A 21,659-nucleotide genomic window follows, 5' to 3' on the forward strand; every position below is an offset into this window, starting at 1 on the left:
CATCTGACAGTAGCCAAAAAGGGAGAAACCAACCTTCCCCAGAAAACATGGGGGCAACAAATCCAAACGTGGCTGGAAACCATGGATTCTGAGGCGCGTTTGGGTGTATTTAATGCAAATGGTGCCACCAGTTCTTTAAACCAACAGCCTTATCAGAATCTCTCATGCAAGCAAGCTTTCAAAGTACTTGAAGATTCTGAAGCTTAATTCTTAACTTGTATCTTGCCATGTTAGTCTTCAGAACACTGAAAACTGTTCTCTTTTCTTATGATTGTCTGGGAGACAGCATTTGTTGGTGGAAATCAAAAATACTCCTCACTTTTCATTCCTTGAGGTCTGGCTCTCTTATTTCAGGACCAGTGGAATAACTCTGACTGCTGTATGTGAAATGCTCTACACTCAAGGGGAAAGATTCTTGATGAAATGTTTTTTTGATTCTGTCTCGCTGTTGTATCTTTCAAAGGATCATCATCACCTTGTTCCAGGAGCACCTGGCTTAGAGGAACTGGCACCAGGGCCCAGGTCCAGCTGTTACTGACAGCAGAGAGAAAAAGTGTGAAAGTCTGCAAGCAAGTCCGTACCAGCCTGGACACAATGCCAAGGTAGCAAAACAGGACTGGAAATTTGTTTGAGAACTTCAGTCTCAGGTACTTTGACAGCTTTACTTTTCCAAAGGCCAAATGAGTAAAGCCTTGAGATTCAACTATTTTGCAGTAACAACTTCTATCTACCTCATTTCTTGCCCCTGAACCTCTCCCCCACAATAAAAAAATCAAAGCTGCCCTTTCGTAAGACAACAGCTTTTCTTTTGAGACAGAAAACAATGTTGGAGTCCACTGAACTCAGAAAAATCAGTGCCTTTTAATGATTTTGGCAAGATGGACAGATTGAACTGAGTGCTTAAAGGATTTCTTGATTGGTTAGAAAAGCTTTGTCAGGCATACAGCGACGTACCTAGGCTAGTGTCAATAATGACAATCCCCTTGAACATACGGACAGGAGAGCACCTACGCAGACTATCATTCCAGGCTCTAACTCTGCTTACAGAGTGAAAGCAATGGCTGAAAGAATCCCTGACCTGCTTTTTTAGGGGTTAGGGTGGTGTGGAGAAAACTACCTCATGCCCATTGAAACGTTCCTCTGAACTTCAGCCCCGTTTTCAGCAGCACTTTAACAACAGATAACTTGAACATCACACAAGCTAAGTTTTAAAAATTTATTCTTTAAGCTCCATACTGGGTCTTCAGTTCTCCTTTTCCTGCACAGTCTTTGTTCCACGCAGTCTGCCCGTACGACGAGCAGCAATGAGACCAACTTTGCGCCCAGCTGGAGCATCTCTCCTGATGGTTGAAGGCTTGCCGATGTGCTGATGGTTACCACCACCAAAGGGATGTTCTACAGGCTGTGGAAAAGGAAGTAAAGTCAAGTAATCCATGCAACAAAGCTATCATTTAGCAGCAATAAATTGATTTGAGGGAACAAGAACTTCAACTGCTTCATTTGTGACACAGCACGTTAACTACCAAGCACATACAGCTACCCTAATTAAAAAGACATCTGGCAGCCTGCCCTGTGATATGCCATGCCCCCACCATGCCAAGCAAATCATTTTTAAGCCATAAAAAAGCAAAGTGAAGACTCACATTCATGGCCACACCACGGACACGCGGCCAGCAGTTTCTCTTCGCCTTGTATTTATGGTAGGCACGGCCAGCCTTTAGGATGGGCTTGTCGATACGACCTCCACCAGCAACGATTCCTGAAATATACCACAGCAACAGTGATGTGCAGGTGCAACAGGCAAGATGCGGGAGAAAATGCCTGAAAACAAAACCAACTCCTAACAAATATTCAATCTTAAGAACAAGCTCACAGAGACCACCCTCAAATAATCCAAACTGTCTGTCTGAACCAGTGTTTTCCAGCCACCACACACAGGATCAAGTTATCCAGCCAACTGCACACTAAGAGCTCTGTCAGGTGAAGAGACCATAGGCTGAACTTTGATGTCGATAATGGTACTGCTGTTCATTGTTAGGCTTTCAATTTCATTTTAACTGATGACATCCATAGCAGCTTCAGCACTAAAACATCAGTTAATTGTTGGTTTTTTTTTTTTCCCCTAACTTTTCACCATCTGCAGATTTTACAAGCTCAGCAATTCTTTAATCACTTGAGGGCAAACAGCACTTATTTTCTGCTCTCCCACTAGCTCAAAGCATCCCCAAATCCAACAAGTTCCATTGCCAAAAGTAAAGCAGATATACCACACAAGTTAGACATCTGTCTAAAGACCATATCTAAGTATCTGCATCTAGACAAATACACCTCTAAATCACACTGCTCTCTAGCTAGTGTTGGAAACAGGGCCTGTTTTGACAACTTGCTGAGCAGCATATCAGCTCAGCTAAAGACAAGCTCCTAGTTATCCCTGCTTACCAACAACAGCTCTGTTTGCAGAAGAAATCACTTTCTTGGAGCCAGAGGGCAGCTTCACTCTGGTTTTCTTTGTTTCAGGGTTGTGAGAGATAACGGTAGCATAGTTGCCAGAAGCACGGGCCAGCTTTCCACGATCACCAGGTTTCTCCTCCAGGCAGCACACGATGGTGCCTTCCGGCATGGTGCCAACAGGCAGGACATTGCCAATGTTCAGCTGAGCTGCAAAGAGCAATCACAGAGCACCAGCTGCTTCAGTCAGGCTCCCAGATATTGCTCCAGCCACAACTCTATTTAACAAGGCTCCCTGTGCACAGAAGGGCACTGCATACATGCATATGCATACCAATAGGTAGGGGCGCTTATTTGAGTTGCAACCCAAGTTTCAACATCCACTGGGACATAAAGGCGGGCAAGAGCTGCCTGTATAGTTAAAACAATCCAAACACTTGACAGCATTGCAGTCAGACTTGCTGAAACAGGCTGCATGAGGAGACGGCCATCTCCCAGAAGGAAACATGTCTGCTTACAGTAAGTAAAGCGATGGCCTTTGTAAAGGCTCCCAGCAGCACCTCAGCATCCCATACTGTGTATTCAGACAACAGCTGCTTTAAGCCTCCTGAAACCTGCCAGGCAACCCAAGTTTAGTCTTCACTCACCTTTCTTGCCACAGTAAACAAACTGACCGGTATGGATACCCTCAGCAGCAATGAACAGCTCAGTCCTTTTCTTAAACCTGTATGGGTCACGGAATGCTATCTTGGCAAGGGGAGCACCTCGGCCAGGATCATGAATTATATCCTGTGGGAACAAAGATGTGCTTTGGAACAGGATACAGAATTTGTCACAGGTTAACAAAAATCCAAGGATTACAAAAACTGAAGATGATTACTCTTAAAGTAATTTTCACTTGGAGCCCCCCTTTTTAGGGGGATCTTGATTTTTCCAGAAGTAAATTGAAAATAAATTCATGTGTAAGAACACCACCTCACCTACCTCTATAACAGAACTATCACTCAAGTTTGTAAGTGTTTCTAAACTTCCAATTTTTTCTCGTCAAACTCAATTGTTTAAATGTCAAAGCATCTCCTTCTGTGCTCTGAAGATGACCTTGCTCTGAAGGGGTGAGGAGGTGGTTGCATTTTTGGGGCGCCCAACTGGGCATGGGCACCATGCTGCTGATCAGAGCCTCCATCACTGACAACTGACCAGTACGTGCAACACTCGACCTTTAAGTATCATCACAGCCCAAACAAAAGGCACCACCTTGTCCCAGTGGGCTGTACATATGAAGATTCTTTCTTTAAAGTGCATTCTACTATCAGCACAACTCCCCTCACTCCCGTTTCTTGCATTACAGACAGCTCCTAAGTGACAGAATCGATTCCAGAAGACGTTAGCCTACAGGAGTAAGTTCTGAGAGCAACCGACAGCACTTCAGTCCCTTCAGACAGGTGAGGTTTCGGGATCGCAGATTTTGGGTCCCACTGCTCACTGCGGAAGCCCGCAGAACCCCCTTCCCCTCTTACCTTCACGATGCCCTTGATGTAGCCGTGCCTCTCGGCGAAGTCGACGGCGCGGAGCTTGGCCGGGCCCTTCCTGTGCTTCACGTGGGCGCGGAAGACGGAGCCCGCACCCTTCCTCTGGCCCCGGATGACGCGGCCCATGGCGCTCTGCGGGAGGAGACAGCGGGGCCACACTGGCCGTTACCGCCGGCGACAGCGAAGCCGTCCTTCCCCCCGTCCCTCCCCGGAATAGAGAGACGATAGGCGGGGAAGAGCATGGACAGGCAGAAGCGGCGGCTCCGCCGCGGCCAAAGCGCGGATGGCAGCGGATAGGGGAACGCGGCGGAACAGCACCTACCTGCGCGGCGGCCTCGCTGGGAAAGAAGGAAACGCACACGTCACCGCGGCGCCAAGGCCCTTCCGGCGCGCCGAGGTCAGCTGCTGGTCGCGCTGGTGTGACGTCACTTCCTGGCAACCGACGGCGCGGAGCTGCTCACGCGCATGCCTCCCCTTCCCCCTTCCGGCTGTGAGGTTTATGCGGGCAGCGGCGCCGGCGGGGCGGGGCGGTGGCTGCGTGGCTGTACGGTCCGCTGTGTGATAGCGGAGCTTAGGAGTCTGTTTTGTTACTGGTTGGCTCTTTGTGAATTAATAAAAAGCTCATTGCTGTAGGCTTAAGTAAGCGATTGCTCCCCTGGCTTTGAACTGACTCTAAGCACCAATGTAGCAGCTAAGCCTTCCCACCAGGATGGCCATCCCTCGTAACGGGCAGAACGTCTGAGTGCTGAGGGCTCCGAGCCACTGTTCCTGTGGGAGCAGGGTGGCTGTTAGAGAGCATTTCTTCTCAGGAAGAGCGGTGAGGCAGTGGCACGGGCTGCCCACGGAGTCGGTACAGTCACCATCCTGGAGGTGTGCAGGAACCGCGTGGATGTGGCACTGAGGGATGTGGGCAGCGGGCACGGTGTGATGGGCCGCTGGTTGGACTGGATGACCTTAGGGGTCTATGATTGTGTGGTTCTACGTCTATGACTTAGCTGCAGTCGCTATGGATGCTCTTGCAGGGGTGGTGACCCCTGCAAGCAGATGATGTGCTTGCTCTCTGAAGCCCTGTATGACGTATCACAACTTGACATACTGCCACAAACGTACTGACTCATACGGTGTGCACAACTTGGGACTTTGATTTATGGTTCCTGTTGGCTTTAGATGCGTTGTTCTGTAGCTTTTTGCTACTGAATTGGTCAAGAATCAGAGCCCTAAAGAACAACCTGAATTTCCAAATAATACCCATATTATCAACAGCAGGTTACCTTGGTCACTCCTCTTTCATGTTCTGTGCAGCAAATTAAGTAAGGATTTGGTCATCAATTACACAAGAAGATACACGGTTGTGTAATTATTTACTACACTCATTCATTTTATTGTCCAGTATCAACTATACTTCGTATTCATTTCATTATTATGTAATTCATAGTGTAGTCTTGCAGTGCTATCACCAGGAAATTGCAACCTTCAATTATATCATGGGCTTGGTTGGACACCTCACTGCTCAGACAGTGCTGTAACATGGGGGATGAGTCTGAAAGCAGACCAGTCCCTTGTTCCTCCCCACCAGCTATTTGGCTATTCTGAACATGGATCCAAATGTCTGTACCATGACAGTGTGAAGAGCTGGGAGCTCACTGCCTCAAAAGATGCTGTTTGAGCCTTTCCTTTCAGCAGTGATAAACTGTTGTTACTCATTTGTTTCGCTGCAGCACCTCAGGCTGTGTTTCTGCCTGGTCAGAGCACGCTGCATGCCCACAGTTGCCATCCCTCTCTAGTCCAAACCATTCTCATGATGTAAAAGACATCTTAGGTAAACACTTTATCATCAAGGAATGACAGAATTGAGTTCCCTGACCCAGCCACACTTGGGCTGAACTCACAATAAGGTTAAATATGTTGTTTAATTTGTAATAACTTCAAATGCTCACTCATCTGAAGAAGCGTAAAGAAGTAGTTTACATCAAATTGCAAGCAAAGGAATTGTGCAGGCTTTGTCCGAAGAGTGTTGCTCTGTGATACCATCTGAATCTTGGTGCTAAAGAAACAGAAGTGCCTACCAACAATTACTGTTCTGCTGAAGTTTTAGGACACAGAGGAGGTGGAGGGGCTGTGGTTTGAAGAGAAGCTGTTTCCCAAAATCCTATTCCCTGGGCTGAAATTGTCTCGTTGTTGGTGACTTTGCTGCATGAGGAGGAGGTGGCAGAGGTAAAGTGGAACAATCCTATGTTGGAAGGATAGTATAAGACACAAAGCTGCTGATCATGTGAACAAAACTTTACCTGCCAGTCTGAGTGCCTCTGTTCTGTGGTCATTCCCTGCTGTAGCTTTGAGTCCTGAGGTTTTCGAACATTGGACATTAACTCTGGCAGTTGCAGCTGCATTGGCTGAAGACATTACTGTCTTTACTACTTGCCCTGCCTCTCTGCCAGGAGTTACAGCTGTGTGGGAAGAGGAGCAGAGGCAGGATTCCCCTGGAGAAGGCTTCTTTTTCAATCAGAGCTCTGTGTTGGAATTTGAGGAACTTGCTCATTTGCCTGATTGCTCCCAGAGGCCAGGCAGCAAGAGGGAAGCTGTCCAGATAACCCAGGCATGTCCACTACATCTGCACAGATCCACCTGGCTACGCAAGGGCCAGAAGTCTAAAGCTTTCCAGAAGCTTTGGCCTCCTTGAGTATGCATTATTCCTCCTGGATGCACACACAGAAATCTGGGTCTGATCTGACAGTGCTAGGCAAGATAGGCTGTGTGTCCTGACCACTGCTGCTGTGCATCACAGCCTGATATTTTGGCAGCCACTTCCTTCTTTGGCTGTATAAGCTAAAAGATGAAGCTGAGGTGGCCGGGGCATGGCCCCACATTCTTGCTACCATTCATTACCACTCAGCAGAGGGGAAACACAAACACATTGAGGAAGGCCAGGGCTGCTTCCATTGGATCGTGTCTCTCAGAGCCTCTCAATGTGTATCTCCCTGTTGCTGGCCAGTTTGCCAGTATAGACGACAAAAAAATACAGCCCTGATCCTGCAAATGCAGTGCACCACTTGCACGGTGGGAACAAGTCAAAGGTGTGTTGCCTTAATCCTTTCATGATGGTCACAGGTTAATTTGCTAAAGGTTAATTGTACTGTAAATAGCAAAAGGTGTGGTGTTCTGTTTGTTACAGATGGCAGCCAGGGAGAAATTCTGATGAGACTGCTGTTCGGAGAGGAGGAAGGAGAAGCAAATGTTCTGTGGGACCCCGCTTTGAAAAGAGAACTGAGAAGAAGAGAAGCCCCTAATTAATTTGTGCATCTTTCTCAAGTGAAAAGCAGGAACATAAGGGATGGCTGTAAGACTCTTATAAACGTTTCCTCTCTGAGATTGATGTGCCCCAATGAAAATAACTCTGATCTCTTTCAGGTGGGTACATTCCTCTGTTTGTGGCCTTGCTGCCCTCTGTAGGGCTTTGCCTGGGATTAGGAACCGACACATAGACTCCAAACAGGCTGCAGCATCACAGTTCCAGCCTGCAAAAATAACGTGTGCTAATCTCAGCAAGCATGCTCAGGGCGATCCTATTACTGCACTACTCCCAGAGCAGGATGCAAGGGGTGCAAAGCACCTGCTGCCACTGAGCCAAGGCAGGACCACAGAGGAAGATAGAAGTGGCTGCACAGTCTGTTGAAGGGGCAACTTCTTGCTTCCTGCTGCATATTCAGAAAAATTTCCCTGCCCTGGGTTAGCAGTACCCCGTATCTGACAGCAAAGGAGCTCTGTGCCCCAACACTGCCTGCAGTGACCCCACAAGGCACAGGTTACTTGGCTACGTTCAACTCTTCTGTCTTTTCAGAGGAGAAAAAAAAGCCTGTGCAAGAAACACCACAGGCCTCCCTTCCAGTGGCTGCCCCAAAATAAATACCTTTGCTCTTTCCAGAGGAGCTTCTCCAGAAAGGACTGGGTTCTGTTTGCTGTCTTGTAATAAATATTCTCCTCAGCTGTCCCCAGCTCCCTCCTCTGCAGCCTGCTTCATTCCTAAACCGTGGAGAGGGCTCAGGAAAATTACTTGAGCTTTTCCTTCTGCTCTCACGTGAAGTAGATGAGGCCTCTGGCCTCATGGCAACCTTTTAATCATAATTAAATTGTAGCTTCTCTCTAAACCTTCTCTGTAGAAATAAGTGACCTGGAAGGCAACTTTACTCTTTAAGGGGATTTCTGCCTCTTCAGATAATAACTCACAAAGTAAAAAGAAAAGTAGAAAAGTCTTTACCAATTATTTAATGTGCACGAGCAGCCTGTGCTCTGTTCTGAGTCACTGCTTTCCTGCACCAGTGCTGGGGAAAGAATTGGCATACTTCATGGTTTGGTGACTCTCACAGTATTTACTGGGCTTACAGATTTGGGGCACGATAGAGCCCAGACTCCAGGGCAGGTTTTGTTTGCAGAAGTGTGCAGGTGAGAGTCTGACAGGAGATGTCGATGTGGTGACTGCTTTCCTACACCAAAGGGACCTGACTTCTATACAGTGAAGTTTGTCCAGGAGGTTATGGTTTTTCTGGCACCTGATGTTATTTGCTATTTAATGATGTCTGGATTCTTTGTGAGAGGGGACACAGAGAGGTTTAAAGTCTCCATCGAAACAAAGCAATTTACACTCCGTATCTGTGCTTAGCTCTGCCTTATTAATTATGTGCTGGTGACCTCTAGAGGCCTCTACCCAAAAGCACCTGATTTTTCAGGATCAGAAAACCTCGGTATTCACTGTTCTGGAACAGTGGGCAGAACAAGACTTTCACATTATTTCAGTTTTAGTCTTTCTTTTAGTCTTAACACTGAAGGTATTGCAGAGTTAATAATTGATAGTTATTTTTTTCATAGAATCACAGAACCATAGAATATCCCAAGTTGGAAGGGTCCCATAATGATCACTGAGTCCAATTCCTGGCTGCACACAGCACCACCCAAATTCCAAAGCCTGTATCTGAGAGTGGTGTCCAAATGCTCCTTGAACTCCAGGAGCCTTGGTTCTAGTTTCACATCTGGATACGCATTTTTTCTTAATGAGGGGCAGCTGATGGAAGAGGGGAGGAATCCTCTAAGCTACTTTTCTTTCCTCTTGAGCAGCTGAGGTATGGGATCAAAACAGTACCAAGGAACCAAGAGAACTGAAAGGAGAGACAGAGAAGCACTGAGACATTGGGGAGTTAACTGACAGAGGCTTACAGTCACAGAAAGGCTTAGCATGAAGCAGATAGAAAAGCTGGAGGACATGGAGCATATCTGGAGCAATGAACTCAAAAAACTCTAGCAAGCTTGCAGTTTTGCAGTGATGTGTGGTAGACCTCCTGAAGACTCCTAATTTACAAGCACCCAGCTGTTCTTCCAGACTTGTGCATTAGTTGCTTTTCCTAAAAAGACCCTCCAGCCCTGGCATTTCCTAATGGACCTCCTACCAACACTTTAATGACAGCATTTGTGTGGTGACAACATCCCTGGAGGCTACATACAAAGCAGTTTGTGCCTCAAGTTTAGAGAACAAATACAATAGCACGAGATTTTATCCTGCTTGATAGATACGGCCCATAAGAAAGGAAGAAATACATACATTCTGGATTTTGTTTTCTTGTGGCATGATGCTGGATGATTCATTTTCTTAGACAAATTTTTGTTATTCTCCCTTGTTTTTTTCTTTACAGTCTCTTGCCTTGTTTGTGTTCCTTTTGCTGTGTAGGCAATAGAGCTGGGGGGATTTCACGCCTCAAAAAAGAATGAGACTCTGAGCTAGTGAGGAGAATTTAAAACACTGAGTAAAGGAGAAAGACTTAAAGACAAGACTTTAAAAGAATTTTTACCCAGACCGCATGAAAACTTGTCTGAGATTGAGTCAAAACTCCTGAGAAGCATAAGGGAGAAAAGCTCCTTCCTTTCAGAGAAAAAAATGGGCAAAAGGGTAGGTGGGAGAAAGCGTAAAAGGAAAGATGAGAGGAAAAAATAATGGGAAAACAGAGGAATGAAACTCCTCCTTCCTCCAAATCTTCTTTGTTGGTTTGGTTTTGTTTTTTCGTTTTGTTTTGTTTTTTAATTGTTATTTAATATGCCATTTAAGATTTCCATTTGCAGATGGAAAAAAGTGTGACCGGCTCCAAATATAAGAACAATGCTTGAGGGCAGGCCGAGAGAGAACAATAAATCAGAGCAGAAAATAGTTCACACAGGGAACACACAGTTATTAGAACATAAATAATCTCGTTTTCTCCTATATACAGCAGAAAACAAACACAGCTGTGTGCGCACAGGCACACGCACACGCACGTGCTCGCACACACACAAGCACATGTCTCAGTCCAGGCTCCCCAGGGCAGTACTCTGATGGCACTGAGGAGAGGCAAAGGGTACACAGAGAGGTCTGTGGCACGGTATCTGCTGTACCACCTCCACGGAGTGGGGCAGCAGAGCAGAATGCTCAGGGAGCACTCGGAGATGAAGCCAGCTCCTGGCTGCTGGCCAGCAGGAAGCCCTGGTCCCCACAGTAAAATGCAACTTCTTTCTTAGCGATTGCCACAGTTCCTAAATGCTTTCAAATTCTATGTGGTAGGATTACAAAGTGGATGGTGGCCTTAAATTGGGGCTGTGCTTGGGAGCAGGTGGCCTGGGCATGTATCCACTCCAAGTGCTACTCCAGAGCTACTCCAGAGCATCCGACCACTGCAGAAATCACACAGAAGTTCCCCATGTAAGTCAGTTACTCTGGGTGAATCACTGAAGACTTCGTTAGGGAAGCTTGCTTGCTTCAGTGTCTTCAGGGAAGCTTCCAAAATCCAGCAAATGTGGATGCAGAGTGAGCCATGCAAGTGGGAGCAATGATGGGACAACTGATTTCCAAGAAGAAGATAATTCATCGAATCAGGGAATCATTACAGTTGGAAAAGACATCTAAGATCACCCAGTCCAACTACCACCCATCACACATGGGCCCACTGCCCATGTTCCTCAGTGCCACATCCACACGGTTCATGAGCACCTCCAAGGACGGTGACTTCACAACTTCCCTGGGCAGCCTGTGCCACTGCCTCACTGCTCCCTTCAAGAAGAAATTTTTCCTACTGTCCAACCTGAACCTCCCCTGGAGCAACTTAAGGCTATTCACTCTCATCCTAAAATTGAAAGTGAGTCTGAGGCATCCAGACGAATCCTGTGTAGGACTAAGCTCTTTTGCCAGGAGAGGAGCAAGCTTACATATCTTTCAGCAGACCTCGCTGGGCTCTGTGTGGCCATTTCCTCCCTGTCAGTGAAATTTTTCATGACGTGGATAATTCAGCATAATCACGTCAACTTAACCCAGTTTAATCACCACTGTTCTGAAATTGACTTATTTTGTGCTTAGTAGAAACCAACAAGCAAAGAGGATGCTTCATAAATGATCCTTGGAAAATCTCTCCACATTTTCTAATGCACTTGAATTTTTTCTCTTAGTTCCCTCACAGTAGAGTTGGTAACTTCTGGGGCTTAAACCACAATACATCTTGGACTTGCCAAGATAAAAATACTGACTATGATACTAATGATACTAATCACTGGAAGCCTAACCTCCCCATGGAAACACATACAAGTGGTTAAACGTCTAAAGATGTTGTGCACCCTCTCTGCCTGGAGCACTGTGTACTGAGATATTGATCCAGGTATCACGGGCAATTATTTTCTTTCTTTCAAGATTTGTTTTTAGCTTGTTATTTGGCATCTAACAATCTACAACAGAATGAACTTTTATTTAGAACTGACATTTGATAGGGGATTGTCAAGATACAGCCACTTCTTCCCCCATCTCCTTTCTCCATGGTCGTCTGATGAATATTTCCTTGTTCTTCTTCAAGTGGTAACAATTCTAACTGCTATACTGTAGTGACACCTGCACGCATGATATATGAGCTTGGCTACCTTTGTATATCTATGTGGCGAAATTCACAAAGGGGAGCACATACTAAGATTTTGCTGTCTATACTTCTTGACTTGGAACAGAGCAAAAACATTGCTTCTTGAGAACATTGCGTGTTTTACACCTAATCAGACCAAAAGTGCTGCTTTTCTCCCTTCTCTGCTATGCGTTGCGACCTTTTGTCTTTGGTTTGTGGATTTTAAATTTGTCATGCTTTGGCTGGGATAAGGTAATATTCTTTGTAGAGGCTTGTATGATGCTGTGGTTTGGATCTGCAATGAAAATAGAGAGGTTGTGGATGCCCCATCCCTGACAGCATTCAAGGCCAGGCTGGATGTGACTCAGGGCAGCTTGGCCTAGTGGTTGGTGACCCTGCACATAGCAAGGGGGTTGAAACCGGATCATCATTGTGGGCCTTTTCAACCCAGGCCATTTTATTATCCTATGATTCTATTAATAGTAGTGATAACATGCCGACATTTTAGTTGTTGCTGAGCCGTGCTACAAATAGCCAAGGACATCTCCACTTCTTACACTGCCCTACAGCGAGGAGCTGGGGAGGCACAAGGAGTCAGGAGGGGACGTAGCCAGGACAGCCGACCCATATTAGCCAAAGGGATGTCCTATACATCCATGCTTTCCTGATGGGGCTGAACACCCACTTGCCAATGGGAAACTGTGAATGAATTCCTTGGTTTGCTCACCTTTCCAATTCTCTCCCCCATCCTGCCTGGCGAGAATGAGCGAGCAGCTGCACGGTGCTGAGCTGCCCAACAGGGTTAAACAACAACAATACTTCATTTCTTTTTTTTTATTTTATTTTTATGTTTTCATTATTTGTTTAGTTAGGTTTCAAACCTCAATCTCTGAAACATGTAGCATACTGAACGTCTTCACCACCTGGAAAAAAATCTCACAACCCACATTTGGGACCCAAATGCAATTTCAGTTGCCTGATTTCTCTCTTCATTTCTCACAACCAATTGTATCACACTCTGCCTTCACAGCCAAGCTCACTTCTTCTGAGATGACCAGCATCTCAGCACTGTCCATGGGTAAAGTGCTTTGCTTAGTTCAAACCTGTTGTGAACATCAACATTTTACGTTGGACATAAGGAAGAACTATTTCTCCCAGAGAGTGGTCAGGCACTGGAAGGGCTGCCCAGGGAGGTGGTGGAGTCACCGCCCCTGGCAGTGTTCAAAAGGCATCTGGATGACGTGCTGCGTGATACGGTTTAGTGCTTGTGGTGGCAGTGGTGGAGATGGTTGGACTGCATGATCTTATAGGTTGTTTCCAACCTTGTGATTATATGATCAGGAGTGGGATTTGGTGTCTCCACAGACTCTGTGCCAAGGTGACTTCCTCTTGTGGCCCAACCAAAGGTGGGTATCCAAGAGCTGGCAGTCTTCCTATCTGCTACAGTTCCTGACTCGTAGCAATGGAAACTTACTCATTTATGGCTGTGTGATTGTTTAAGGCAGGGTCTCAAACAGATGCTTCTCTTACCAGTCAAGACCCCCAAACCAGAGAGACTGAAGATGAGGACAGCTGAAGGGCAGCTGCAGGACTCTCGCCACCTATGCATTCCTGCTGCAGGAATGGCTGCCAAGGAATGGGAGGCAGTGGAAGTGGATGGCTGGGCTCTGGTAGGTGTCAATCCCAGAAAATGACTACTTATAAATAACCGAACAAGGCATTATATCCCCAAACACATTGTTGGCAGAGAAGCAGGTTGCTTGTGGTGCCTGACTGCTGTCTAGAATTCAAGGACAGTCTGCATTTAATCCTTTTGAAACTTCACAAGTAAGAATTCTTTCAGCATGAACTGAAACTTTCGACCACCACAAAACACATGGTAAGGTTACATGTCCTCACTTCCTCCCTATTGCCACAATATGGCCTTCATACTTGTGTGATTGAATCATCAGATTGCCAATGCTAACACCCAGCCTCCAGCACTGCTACTATGCAGTAGGGAAACAGAACACACGTCGGACAGAACCTGACAAAGCAAAACTTGGATTTAGGTCAAGCAGAGCAAACAGGAGTTACTTGTACGCTATACCTGGATCCCATTCAAACACAAAGCCTGATGAATTCACACTAGCCCAGACATGCAGGATGGTATCTCCCTTTTTCTTTCTGTAGAGATTTCTTTCGAGATAGTATGTTCAGCTCCTTATTCTGGTGCCCCCACAACATCCATTTTCACAGGCTGCCTGGCTGCTGCCCGCATTATGGCAAGCAGACAACTTGCATGCTCCACTTATTAACACAAACTGCAGAATTCACGGCTGACACAGGGCATGCCTGAACCATCGAGATATGTGTGTCTCTTACTGCAGCCTCAGCTCTGCCAGCTTGCCGTTACTCACTTATTTACCACTCAGTAGAGCTACAGCTGCTATCACAGAGCAAACAGTTCAGACTCAGATTGCCTAGCTTGGCCTCCTCCAAACTCTGACCAGGAAACCCTCTGCTCAACACAGTAACTTCTGTTGGGCAATCGAGGCTCCACAGGGCATCCTGCCTTCACGTGGTGATATCTAAGGTGGTGAATACCTCTCATCCCGGTGGTCTTTGAGATTTTGTCTCCCACCCCACTCTCCCTTGATCCCTTCCCAATTCCCTCTGGCTGCTATTGCTTCTAAAGATAGCAGACTTTCATTTGAGTTCCAGAGTTGGCAAAGGCTTTCGACTGCATTTTAGTCTGGTTTTGTAGAGGCTTCGGTGAGTAATAGCTTAATTCCTGTTTCACTGGTTGCTGGAGTTTTGAATGTTGTCCCTTCCTGTTCTCCGGGCCACCTCAGGGCTCCTCAGTGTAATTCCTTCTGCAATAAAGATGACATATAGTACTAATCTTTTGATTCCTGTAAGTATTATTATTCCACAATAAATGCATATGGGGATTATTTTTTTATCAGTTATACATTGAAAATTAAAAAGAACAGATATCACAGATATAAAATACACTGAAGCTAGCCACAAAGTTATTTCTCAGCTTTGCCAATTCATGATGGAAAAGTGATCAAATCAGACTGAGAGTTAAGCAATCTCACTTAAAGGTTTAAGATTGATTTGGCAGTTGGAGAGTACAAGGATACCCGGGCTTTTATGGGAGCACTTGGGATTAGGATGCATCCTGAGTGTTTTGTCAGCCTGTACAAGAAACCAATTTAGTACAGTTCTATGTGTTCCTCAGCTCATACTCAACATTTAACGTGTACGCGCCTCAATCTTGAAACAATTTTCAATGTTTCTATTAAAAACATATGCAATCTAGGCAGTCAGCTGCAGTATGATTTCCCTGGGACATCTCTTACACTGGGGTTACTGAAATGCTCTCAAGCTCTTCTAAGGGAAGCCCACAGCTCCACTCTACAGCACATGAACCCTCCGCTTCTGCACCTGCAGGTGGGTCTGGAAGGCCAACACTGTAGAGTGCAGTTAACACTTACTCTTCCAATTTCTCTCCACTCTGTACTTTATAACAGTTAATTAGCATGAGTTTTCTTCACACCACCAATTCACATTGGCTCTCATGTGCTTGGGTACCCCATCCATCACTGGTAGAGTAACTGCATTTTCAGAATACATCTCACAGTCCAGAGCAGGGCAGTGAGTTAGACACAATGGTTCCTATGTGCTGTAATTGTTGCCTTGAATGCATTCATCACTTTCCTTTTCTACCTTACTCATCTACTTGCACATAAACTAGAAGTCCTGGTGGATATTAGACATAAGGAAAAACTTTTTCTCTCAGAGAGAGGCCAGGCACTGGAATGGCCTGCCCAGGGAGGTATAGAGTCTCTGTCCCCGGCAATGTTCTGGATGAGAAGCTACGAGACATGGTTCAGTGGCTTGTGGTAGCCGTGGTGATGGGAGGAAGGTTGGAATGGATGATCTTGTAGGTTCTTTCCAATCTTGTGATTCTATGATTCTATACTGTTAGTGCAGGCTCAAGGACTTGGGATTTTATTGTTTTGTGGTAGGATAACATTGGCAAGTCACTAGGTGCCCATCAAGCTGCTCTCTCACTTCTCTTCAGAAAGATAAAATACAATGGAAGAGCTCATGGATTGAGGGAAAGACAGGGACAACATTCAGTGATTACTGTCACAAGTAAAATAGGCTACTTGGGGAAGATTAATTATATTTATGGCCTATTATTAATAGGGCACCAAGAAATAAAAACAGACTGAAAACATCTCTCACCTTTTTTTCAGGCTCAACTTCTACTTCCTTCCCTCAGTGAGCGCAGGGGAACAGGGAAAGGGGGCTATGGTCAATCCATAAAGCTTCATTTCTTCTGCTCCTCCATGGTCACTCTCTACTTCTGCTCTTTGTGGATCCCTCCCACGAGATGTCATCCTTTCTGGTCTGATCCCACATGGGATTTCCACACGCTGCAGCACTCCCAGCACTGTTCCAACACCGTACCAAGCTCTGTACCATGTAGTCCACGCTTCAGGCACTGCTCCACACAGCTCCCCACAGGCAGCAGCTCCCTCTGCCCTCCTGCCCCTCTGCACATCGCTCTCCATGGGCTGCAGCTCAGGCCTGAGCTGCTCCTACAAGGGCTGTTATCTGACATGGGGCAGCTGCTGGGCTTCTTGCAGGCCACCCCACTGCAAAAACCTCGCCACATTAATCCAGAGGAGGAGTGGGAGTTCTTTGTCAGCCAGTGCATTGTCTGTATTGTTGCCATACATTAATGGAGCTGGAATAAAATCGGCACAGTATCCAGTTTCATCCAAATGAGGCTGTTGAGCAGGATCCAGAAGACTGGTATACAAAGAGAGTAAGCACACTGTTTAAACAGAAACAAAGTCCATGATTTATTTCATTATTTACTAAGTGCCGCCATGGTGCTTGCTACCATCTAAACACTGTCTGCCCCAGGTCATTAGCACTACTAGACAAACCAGGTTCAAGATTCAAATACCTTACATGCACCATTTTCAGAACAAAAATTTTAAGAGCGACTTAAAAGTTTCTGGACGGCAGAAATTTGTAGAGGAATAGTGCTAATTAAACATTAGACATCAAAATAGGTAAGTATTCCAATGCAAAGAAATGCCCATTTGAAGAGCTAACTTCCTACTGTCCCCTATAATTACTCCTCACTGAGTACTGCTGTAACACATAGTACGCCCTGTTGAAAATATAAGGAATGCCAGACTGGTCTTTTTGTTGTATGATAAGGAACATCCATTCATCCACAAAGTGTGAAGAACTAGTGAGAGATTAAGTATCTTAAGATATCAGGTTGAAATTACCCTAAAAGTGTGTAATTCCTCAGTGAAGATGTCAGTAAGTGTAAAAAAATGTGTCTGCATGCTTAGGTCAGTAAAGATTGTATCTTAGATAAGGCTGCTTAAAAGACTGAGCTCTCAAAAGAATTACAGATTATTCTAGTCCCACAAAAAAATCATCCTGTTTTTAATTATAGCATTAAAGACAAAACCACAACATTTTAAGTTCTGCCGGCATAGCAAATGGTCATTATGAATCTGGACAAGAGATCACAGAAATTGTACATAATGACTGTGAGATACTGGGGAGGTTGGTGGCCCTGCATGTGGCGGGGAGTTGGAGATTCATGATCCTTGAGGTCCCTTCCAATCCTGGCCATTCTGTGATTTTTGTCTGTATAAATGTTTTATATTTCAAAAAAATCATGGAATACTTGTCCTTAGCCAAGTAATGTTTAGCCAAGCAACTTGGTCATAGGACCTTTCAGCATAAACTGTTCTTAAAAGGACACTGGTCTGTTTTTCAGAAGTTTTTCAAGATGTTTTAGTATATTAGTCCCTGGGGCAATGCCTATTCTTTTGTCACAGTTCTTTACTGATTTTTCAGTGCTTTACTTCACCCTGCTGCAGCATCAGTCTCTACGCAAGCTCAGTGAATTAGGAATCAAGGAGAATAAGGGCAAGCTGAGAGCCTGAAAAGCACTATCCAAACATGAAAATAAGCCAGTGGAGCTACACACAGAACTAAAAATGTATATTTTCTTTTAATTCTCAGTGCCAGGAATAGTTAAGAGAAAGAGAGAACCATGTAATGATGTTCCTACAATTTAACACTTAATTATAGCAAATGCTGTAATAAAAAGAGGAAGGATGGACAGAATAGAAAATTCTCTTGAGACTGAAGTAAGAAAATGACTTTTTATAAAGAAAAACATTTTTTTAAAATACAAAAGAGCCAGCCAAAATAAAAGTGCAATGTGTTGTGGAACAGTTGTACAGCACAGCTCCTCTATCTTCTTGGCACTCAGAAACAAACGTTTGCTATGAATACCATGATCCAAAGCCAGGATAAACTGCTGGAGATCATTACACTGACTCCAGTGGATACTGCAGGCCAAATGGGGAAAGCAGTGCCTCAGGCCACCAGACAAGTGTTGTAGTGCATTTTATTATGTCGCATTTGTTTCAAAAAGGCCTACTTTGCTGATAGGATTCATGTAGCCGGGCCCTTCTTTCTGCAGGAACCCCAGATGATACCAACACAAATCCTTCAGCACACTTTCAGACACTACAAAGCTGTGGCCTGAGACAGAGTAGAACAGGACAAAAAGTCCTCCAAACTGAAGGCTCCTAGAGTTTAGGGTATGCTGCTTGCACCAGGTGTAAGATCAATAAGTATATATATGCTGTATAGCATTGTATGATCAATAAGCATGCAGAGAAGTCAGGCTGGTAAAATTATCACATTGGAAAAGATAATGAGATAAATGAAAAGTGCTCACCAGCATCGTAGGCTCACAAGAAACTCCACAAGGAGCAACCTCCAGACAAAGATCCTTTGTCAGTGGCAGTCAGTCCTTAAATGGGGTCTAGGAGAGGTGCAGCCAGGCTCCTCCCCTTCCTGCAGCACAGCTGAATTGCCTTCACCTGGGCTCTGTGGCTGACTCAGCGTTCACCTCAGGTGATCAATCAGAGGTTCAGGCCGTGATTCAGCAGTTCCCATGCAACCAGATTTATCTCAACACTAGTTACATGACCACCATCACATCAGAAAAAAAGCTCAGACTGATTCTAATTCTGACTGTGTTGTCAGTTTGCCTGGAGTTTTACAAGTTGCACTGTGTGTTTATCCAACTGTTTCTGATGACTTTCTTGGAAAGCTATTTGCAAGGTTGGAAAATCCCTAATTCTTCCTGATTGTTGCAAGAATTTGTGACTGACAAGTCAATACTTGTACAGCTAGACCTCTGTAAATAAGGAACATGAGCTATTATCATGTTCTGGTAAGTGGGAATTCACTTCTTGAAAATACCAGCCAGGAATCATTCTCTATGCAAATGCATAGAGATGCGTGAAGAGGTAGAATTGCTAACACACATACAGGCAGATACATCTGCTGTGAAACCCTTTCCCTCATCTCAGCTCCTTTTTAGCAACCAACGTTAGCTGTCTAACTTTAGATGACAAGTAGGCAGAAGCACCCTTTGGAGGTGCTGGTGTCTCCCATTGACTCAGCAGATGACTAACCTCCACGCTGGTGCCTACAGGCAAGCTGTGTATATCTTTCCCCTCCCACTGTGCCAGACCCTCACTGGGCAGTTCTCAGCACACAGCAAGGAGCTCGCACGCTGCACATACATCATTCCTAATGTCTGCTGTGATCTTAAAACACAATTACAAAATGGTTATTTGCCGAAGGGCACGCTTCTTAAAATGGCAGCCAAAGTAAAAGCTTGGGACACCGCTCTTTTCCCCCACTTTCTTTTTTTCTGGTTTGTCTTCTCAGCTGTTCTAATTGTTGCCTAGTATTTGGCAGTGCAGTAAAAGCTGCTGTTGCTGGAGTGTTTGAAAAAATAAGATAACCTTCTGTTATACTTTATACTTGGGTCCATTCATGAAGATTGGAACTTTCTGTCTTGCAAAGGCAGTGTGCTAATATTCCTGAGATACTCTATAGTTCCATAGGTGTGGAAAAAGAAGCTAAATCAAATCTAAAGGATTTTTTTTTTTTTTTTAAATGGAAAACATATTCCAGCTTTAACGACACACTAGGATTTTGTTTTGGTTTCTTTATTGCAATGACTTATGATGTGCAAACTTCACATGCGCTTGCTGAAGTCATGTGTCTGCCTTATTTTAGCTTCCAAAATAACAGCGATGCCAATATTCTTTACTGTCATACTGGGCAACTTGAGAAGCTCTGAACCACAACAACTTTATGGTACTCAAAAAAGCAAACAGTGCTTTTCCATCCTTTGGCTGAGGAATAAAGTAGTAGGTTCTCCAGAAGGGCCCTCTACACATCATAAGACTTTCTATAAACACCTTGACACTGCTAAGGCTGGTAAACCTCCACTGTTGTCAGTAAAGGTACGTTTCCCATTTGGGATCATCTGACAAAAGGTTGTCTCATTCCGTATCTGCCTGGCCTGCCTTAAGCCCAACTGAGCTACGGACAGGTAAAAACACCAGAATTCTGTTAGTATTGGTAGCACCAATGCTACGTACATTATTAGAGCTGTACTGATGATTAAATCCTTCAAAATAAAGACAAATAGAACCCCAAAACAGCTCCCCACCCCTCTCCTTACCTTTCAGCTAGGCCCTACAGAGGACTTAAACTAAGCAGGAAGTCTTCCACTGCTGTCATTTAAGTCAGTTTCCTGAATGTACCTCTGCAGTTCCGCAAACAGCCACAGAGAGAGAGGGGTGGAAAGGCAGGCAGTAGACTTCCCTGTTTCAGTAAGTGCAATGCTCATTCTTGCAGGTATAAAAGGGCAGCATGCAGCCATCTATATAAAGAATGTTCCTCAGAAGGGTTATGTATAACTCCGTGATGGCAAGGGTATCAAATGAAGGTCGAACATCAGAGACCTTTAGGCACTTACGAAATATGACTCATGGATTAGTTAACTGCCTGTCAGATTTTCCATTATAAAACTTTGTATAACCACATTCCGTATCTGCACAGAACCAACCAACACCTGTAAAAGTACAAACAAACAAGTGGTTATATGTGCATTTGCACAGCAGTGGGACAGGAGATGTGCTTTGGTATCACAAGAAGGTTTTTTTCTTAACTGTAAACTATTAACTAAGGAATAAAAATGCGAGGAAGAAAATGGAGACAATTCAATGGTAGTAAAAACAATATTTTCAAGTGCACGTTTTCCAAAGCCTCTCCAAGATAAATCTTTAGAGTTCAACTGTATCAAATGAATACAACCCCAAAATTCCTCTCTGCAGAATGTCATTATTTTAGCCATGGTGTTTCCTAATCCAAGTGTTTGCTTTTTCAATTCCACATGCTGGCATGAGCAAAAGTGGAAAAGCAACTACTCCTGTTCTGAAAAATGTTTATTGTTAAGTTTTGTAAGTATTAAAATACTTAGTTAAAAATGAAGACATTACTTTTCATTTTCAAAATTAGGGAAAGTCTTGGCCATCAGACCTTGATACATCTCTCAGAAGCCATTGTATCTTATTGTTCCAAGGTGTTCGTAAATTCAAAAAGGCAAAAGGTGTGCTCTGAGGATTCCTAACAGGAAGTGGTGCTTCTGACCTATGCATCATCAATTTAATTAACTCAACATGTGACTTTCAGCTCATCTAATTTTAGATGTCTATCTTGTCATCTGCTGCACCGTTGACACTTGACTAAGGTATGTCTTATCTGATCTGGTTTAGGTATCTACCTTAGGATGAGATGATTCATCAGAGTGTGATTTTTCTTTCCAATGGCTGTAACCTTGTCCTGGGCTCTAGCTAGGCTAGAGAGCCTTTATCTA

The 21,659-nt window shown here is 44.7% G+C and overlaps 1 protein-coding gene and 1 long non-coding RNA gene across 3 annotated transcripts; both read right to left on the reverse strand.

Moving 5' to 3' along the window:
• Positions 1-1,202: 1,202 nt before the first annotated feature.
• On the reverse strand, positions 1,203-4,369 carry RPL8 (ribosomal protein L8). Its single transcript, XM_042867142.1, has 6 exons — positions 4,300-4,369; positions 3,966-4,109; positions 3,096-3,237; positions 2,440-2,658; positions 1,644-1,759; positions 1,203-1,402 (listed from the first exon to the last, which is right to left on the reverse strand). The coding sequence occupies exons 2-6, from the start codon at positions 4,101-4,103 to the stop codon at positions 1,244-1,246; spliced, it is 774 nt and encodes a 257-aa protein (XP_042723076.1). The 5' UTR covers positions 4,104-4,109; positions 4,300-4,369; the 3' UTR covers positions 1,203-1,243.
• Positions 4,370-13,454: 9,085 nt separating this feature from the next.
• On the reverse strand, positions 13,455-20,627 carry LOC122177844. Of its 2 annotated transcripts, none has more exons than XR_006178172.1 (3): positions 20,463-20,627; positions 16,112-16,681; positions 13,455-14,727 (listed from the first exon to the last, which is right to left on the reverse strand). It is a non-coding gene; the product is annotated as an uncharacterized LOC122177844 (long non-coding RNA). The 2 variants fall into 2 exon arrangements; XR_006178171.1 differs by having other exon boundaries at positions 16,112-16,706.
• Positions 20,628-21,659: the final 1,032 nt, after the last annotated feature.

This window comes from Lagopus leucura, unplaced genomic scaffold (assembly GCF_019238085.1).
Source record: "Lagopus leucura isolate 7727_CA_CO unplaced genomic scaffold, USGS_WTPT01 Super-Scaffold_100001, whole genome shotgun sequence".
NCBI lineage: Eukaryota > Metazoa > Chordata > Aves > Galliformes > Phasianidae > Lagopus > Lagopus leucura.

What these genes read in the sequence shown, in the direction of transcription:
- RPL8 (XM_042867142.1), bottom strand. Translation starts at nt 4,103, where the DNA reads ATGGGCCGCGTCATCCGGGGCCAGAGGAAGGGTGCGGGCTCCGTCTTC. An exon ending in ACATCAAGGGCATCGTGAAG is followed by an intron (nt 3,238 to 3,965) that starts GTAAGAGGGGAA and finishes TTGTTCCCACAG; the next exon opens with GATATAATTCATGATCCTGG. An exon ending in TGTTTACTGTGGCAAGAAAG is followed by an intron (nt 2,659 to 3,095) that starts GTGAGTGAAGAC and finishes TGCTCTTTGCAG; the next exon opens with CTCAGCTGAACATTGGCAAT.